Consider the following 6,161-nt stretch of genomic DNA (forward strand, 5'->3'; position numbering starts at 1 on the left):
GTGATTCGCTCGGTTGATGGTTCAATGCAACAACAAAGACAACAACAATATTGAATGGTAAATACAATGTGTGTGCATTTGCTCTTTTGGGTGAGCCTTTGTGCAAATTTTATGCTCAACATTCGGCTATTGTTTACCGAACTCGCTTGATGTCCAGTGTCCGTTTCGTCCGCTTAGTCCTTTTTGTTGCTTTCGCTGCTGGCACTGCTTTTGCATATGCGCAAATTTTTTCTAGCGACAACGAGCGTGCAAGTGAGCGGAAAACGGAAAGTGCCAACCTCTTAATTGACTCAAATGGCTGTACAAATTTGTTTCTATGAATTTTAGGGCAGAGCGTTTGTATGTACGTATGTGCTGGCCTTTGTGTGCTAAACCCATTAAAACTTATTGCGACCGTTTTGTTTTGCTTTGCTTAAAAGCAGTAACAATAACAGTGTAAATGGCAAAAGTGACTAACGGTGAATTTCGGAGCGCGGAATTTTAAAGTGAACGCAATTAAATTTGCCAAATTGTCAAACAATGAAATGGGTAAAATGTACAATGACAACTAGAACAGAAGGTACAACAGCTAACTGAGTGATGTATGCAACAATAAAAACAACAACAAAAATGGATAGAAACACTGAGTACTTAGGGAACGGTTGAATTTTTACTTATATTCCATTCTTATGGTACTTTTCAGTGTACCGTTTTGACTGCCGACATACAGTACGTATGTATGTATGTACTTGTAGTTAGAGAAGTAAGTTTACTGATGAAGAATTACGAAATAAAACAATTTTGGGGAACCAAATACACTTAAGGGGTTACTTTTGTTTCCTTGAGTTACAACGGCTTATTTTCAAGAGTTTTTTCATATAAAAAAAGAAATATTTTATTCAAAATTTCCAACTTCAGAGAGACTAATTGTCTGTGAGACTGTGGGTAAAACAAAAACAGTAAAACCTTTTAGTTTAAATTTCGCGTGAAAACCCATTCGTTGAAATATTTTTTTCTAGGTTGCCCACCTGTCCCAAATATCACATGAAAATAATGATTAGTGTTTAGTATACGCTTGTTTTTCTGAAGTATGTACATAAAGAGCATTCGGCGTTATTTGAAATTAGTAAAGTTGTTCTACAAGGAAGTTCCATTAAATATCTGGTGGCGAAACGTTCAGAATGTTGGAAAACGTTTTCGGTGATAATTATTTGTAGCGAACAAGTGTTTAAGATTGGTACAAATTATTCAAAGAGGATCGAGATCGCGTTGGAGATGATGCACGCTTACTGGTATCGTTATAATATAGAAAGGATCAATGAAAACAGTTTTGAAACATTATTTGGGTCTAAGAAATGTGAAAGTATTGTTGATTCCAAAATCACTTAATTTTGTTAACGTTTGTGAAACAATGCTTTCCGATTTCGTCATGAAAGGAAAAATTACTGGCGATGACTCTTGGATCTATGCTTATTATCCCGAAACAGACGATCAATTGGCCGAATATCGTGGTAAAGGTAAGCCGACTTCGACCGGTGGCCGACCGGTGACTTCTGGCTATTCAGAAAACTCAAAAGCTCCGGAAAACTGTTTTGAGTCAATTGAACACATTAAACGTGAATCGCATTGAAGGCTATTCCGGAAGTTTACTTTAACAACTATTTCGAGGATTGGAAAACACGTTGAGCGGGACGACATAGATCTTGATGAATAAAATTTTAAAATTATTAACAAAATTTTACTATTTTTTTCTCATGGTAGTATTTTATAAAGATTTTGTGCAAATTTCATATTGTCTGAGCATGTAATGAAGGTAAAGCCGGAGCTAGGTTTTTATGTTATTGTTATTCAAACGTGGAAGACGGTATCAAGTTCTATGAAATGAAAAATAGGCTGTGTCTTCAACCAGCTGTAGCATTATCGGTTATTTGCAAATCTACATTTTTGTCTGGAAATACCAAAAGAAGATATGACTATAAGTTCGCATCAAGCTATGGACATACCTTCAAAATTATTTCCAGCTGATATTGACGCTAGCAATTAACATATGAAAATTATTTATTGAGTTACAAAAATATATGTAAAGAATTTCGTTTCCCCACAAACCCCTTTCCTTAATTACTTCGGCTCCTTTCGGAGATCTTTGGTCTGTATACATAAGATGCCCTAGTTGATGTCTGATTTCGATTAAATTATGTGAAAGGATGTTTATATGGATTTATTTGGAAACGCAGATTTGATACTTGATTAATTCGATCTGGAAAAATGGAATTCAAGTACAAATAATTGGCGTTTAAAACTAAGTTAAGTTTTTTAACTTGAAGTTTTGGGAATAATCTCATGTCGACTGCTGTAATATACATATGGACGTGTTTTATGGCAAGCATTTTTAAAGCATAAATTAGTTTGAACATTGGACATTACTCTCTGAGCTACCACTCAGATAGAAGGTATTGATGTCGATGAGAATGGATTATTACAAAACATGATTCTGTTACTATAAGTGAACATACATGAATGGGTAATAAATCATAAAATGTAACTATATCTTGACATATAAAACATAAAAGTTAAAAAAAAGTTAAGATAGTTCTAAAGAATAAATAGTTGTAAAATTTGCCAAAAGTTTGGAATTATATAGAACTTCCACTGACACGGAATATACTGCAACCGATAACTGCAGTTCTCCCGTTTCTTTATTCAGTAATCTTTGCATAATCAATGCCGAGCACTCGCTATTCTCCCTTTCACCCGCCCCTTATCGTGACGTCAACATTTACAATCTAATTTTGTTTACACTTCTACTTTATCGAATATGTTCGATTTTTATCGCGAAAACGAGAGGATTTTCACAACGTTGTTGTAATATGCGTTCACAAAGTGCCGCTGGAGTGAACGGAAATTGTGCTGCTGACCTGATTTCTAGCCTTAGTTACTGCTTACTCTGCAACACTTTGCGAGCTTGCAACTAACACCAATAATACCAACAAGAAAAACCAAAACAATAACAACGTCGATAGCAATATGTGTGTATGTATATAACAATGTCACGATTTCCATGACTACATGCTCGCACCCGTAACAGGAATGAATGAGCCGGCTCATGGAGCGCTTCTACTCCGTTATGCGTTGTGGTAAGCATGTGTTGCAAGTGCATGTGTTGCAAGTGAATGTGTGTTTGCGCGACTGTTTGATGAACATTTGCAAGCACTTTTGCTAATGGGAAATTGCATTGGTAACATGTGTTTCCCTTGTATATCGCCCACTCGCCCTCTCCCTCACTCAACCACTCTGTCATTCACCCGCTATCCACTTGCCGAGCAAGACACACTCGCGTGTGCTTGTTTGTGTTGGTTACTTGCTTGGCTGGTGATGATGCTCAAAGGATTTTCGTGCTGATGTGAGAATTATATGAAAGCATTGTAAATTGCATGTCGGCGCACAAAGCTCTGATCAGCTCTGAGCACCGGCAGCTCGAATGGCATTGTAATGCGAATAGTTTCGAGGGAATTTAATTGAGTTGTTTGCTCGTCGGGCGGAGCTGCGCTGCCGTGCAGCAACTGCGGCTACTAAAGTAAAAGTAGCATGACCCAAATTGGTTGGCTTAAGGCGGGTCCTGATAACAATACACGCCACGCTCGTAATTGTTTTAGGTGAATAGTTGCGAAATCAAACAAACAATGGCAGTTTTTCAACGCTCCTGAAATGTGATTACAAAATTAGAACATTTGTACTAAATGGACCGCGGATGGTGTGAGCACTATTTAAATTTGAACTAACATCTTTAACACATGCACAAATTAAACTAACGTGAGTTGGAAAAACTGAGGAGAAGGATTCAAATACGAATCGACTAACAAAGCATGTTCAGGGTCCTTTAGTGTACGAAAATCGCATTTCAAAGTATATAAGGTGCTCAAAAATTATCTCAATAACCTCCCAACTATGTAACACGATTTTATCATTATTGGTTACCGATTTGTATAGCGTTCTACCGGAAAAAATATATAGTACAGTAGAATCGCGCAAAAGTTAACTCGCGAGAAAGTTAAACCTTCGGCTAAGTTTACCGATTTTGTTAACTTTGGGTTAACTTTTTTAAGCGTCTCTATTTTTTCAAACCCAACCGTTTGTTTGGCAAGAAAAACAAGTTCGGGCATTCCCCTCATTGCTATGTATTCCCCGAATTTCTATGTAAGAAATTATAGTCGGTGTCGCGAGGTACATACATACATACGTGGTGTGTCATGAGCGTTTAAACTTGCGAGTTGTTGTTTATGGTTAGTGTGTTAAAAAATGCCAACAAAGCAGAGAAAATCACTGCAAATCAGATTAAATTTGCATCAAAAAGCTGAGATTTTAAGAAAACTCGATGAAGGTATTCATGGAAATCAATTGGCGTTGGATTATAATGTATCTAAGGCGGCCATCTCAAAAATAAAGAAAAAACGTCATGAAATTTTGGAGGCAGTGGCAAACACACATGAAGTTGCAACCAAGAAAACTTTACATAAATCGGAATATCCCGTTCTTGAAGCAAGGTTGTATAAATGGTTCTTAAGCCAAAGACAGCGTAGTTGTGCAATGAGTGGTCCAATTTTAAAGGCAATAGCCGAGCTCGAATTTGCCAAATTGCACACAGGAAAACAATTTCATGCAAGTGATGGATGGCTTGCAAATTTCAAGAAAATATTCGGTATTCGCCACTTAAAAATTTGTGGGGAAATCCACTCAAGCGACAAGTCAGGAATAACACCATCCATTCATAATTTGCGGGCAAAAGTGAAKGAAATGGAAATTTCGGACATGCAGCTTTATAACGCAGATGAATCTGGATTATTTTATCGTTTCCTTCCCGATAAAATATTTGTCGGGGCAAACGAAAAGACGGCACTTGGCCGAAAAATAGCAAAGGATAGAATCACATTTATGTTGTGTGCGAACGCAGATGGTTCGCATWAGTTGAAACCATTGATAATTGGTRAATCCGCAAACCCCCGTTGCTTCAAGGGGTTTGAAAACCCATTGGAATATGCTAACTCGCAAAAGTCTTKGATGAATTCAGAGCTATTCTTCCGCTGGTTCCATCATTCCTTTATTAAGCAGGTAAATTTATTTTTTCTATCCTTTAAAATTTTTAAGTGTGCCAAAATATTTGTCAGGTTCGCAAATTTTCTGCTGAAAATAATTTACCACCAAGGGCATTATTGCTGATTGACAAAAGTACTGGACATAAGCCAATTGACAAGTTACAGTCAGATGATGGAAACATTGCGGCAATGCTTTTACCACCTAACGTGACAGCTGTTTTGCAGCCTATGAATCAAAATCCCATAAGACTGGTCAAGTTAGAATACCGGGCTAAACTGTTATGGAACATTGTAGCACAAGAAAACATTCCGGTTGAGAATATTTTGAAAGGACATTCAATTCGTGATGCCATCTTGCTGCTTAAATTGCCATGGGATGATTTGTCAAGAGCTGTGCTTATAAAAGCTTGGAAAAATATAAAACATTGGGACGATGATCAATACGACAGCGAAGACGAAATTCCATTGCTTACATAATCAATGTACAAATAGTTCTCACGATGATACACTTCGAGAGGTACAATCGTTATTGTCCAAGGTGGGTGGTGTTGACGTCAGCAGTGAAGATATCGAAAATTGGAACGACGATCAAAATACGGAAGATGATGAAGATTTCGAAGTGTCTGACAATGACGATGAAGAACCAGTTGTCGAGGAAGATATGCAACAACAGAAAGTCAGTTTTTCCGAAGCAGTTGAATGCAAAGTGGTATAAAAACAATAATGATGCAAATCGGATATCATATCTTATTAATATGCGTACGAAAATAGGCAGGAGCTATAACACAAAATAAAAGAAACAAACAAGTCCCGACCGCTTCTTTAAACCAGCCCTTACAAATTAATATGTACATATGTATGTATGTATAATGTGAAAAAGTACAAACTAAATCTTAGTTTATGTTTTGTTAAGAGTAAAAGTCAGTCATGCAAATAAATTGAACGTATTATATCACCAAAATTATGTTTATTTCCGGTTTTTTTTTTTTTTCAAAATCGAAACCCCTTTGGAAAAGTTAATATTTCGGAAAAGTAAAACACCCTTGGGACATTTTGGTTAACTTTTTCGCGATTCTACTGTACTAAAAGGTA

General features: G+C 36.8%; 1 protein-coding gene across 1 annotated transcript; it reads left to right on the forward strand.

The window, feature by feature from the left end:
- The first annotated feature begins 1,390 nt into the window (after window positions 1–1,390).
- On the forward strand, window positions 1,391–5,784 carry LOC108975940 (jerky protein homolog-like). The gene is made up of 4 exons (XM_018944782.1): window positions 1,391–1,496; window positions 4,622–5,085; window positions 5,142–5,326; window positions 5,562–5,784. Exons 1-4 carry the CDS (start codon window positions 1,391–1,393, stop codon window positions 5,782–5,784), a joined length of 978 nt encoding a protein of 325 aa, XP_018800327.1.
- The last annotated feature ends 377 nt before the right edge of the window (window positions 5,785–6,161 follow it).

Source organism: Bactrocera latifrons, unplaced genomic scaffold (genome assembly GCF_001853355.1).
Source record: "Bactrocera latifrons isolate USDA-ARS-PBARC rearing strain unplaced genomic scaffold, ASM185335v1 scaffold_70, whole genome shotgun sequence".
NCBI classification, from domain to species: Eukaryota; Metazoa; Arthropoda; class Insecta; order Diptera; family Tephritidae; genus Bactrocera; species Bactrocera latifrons.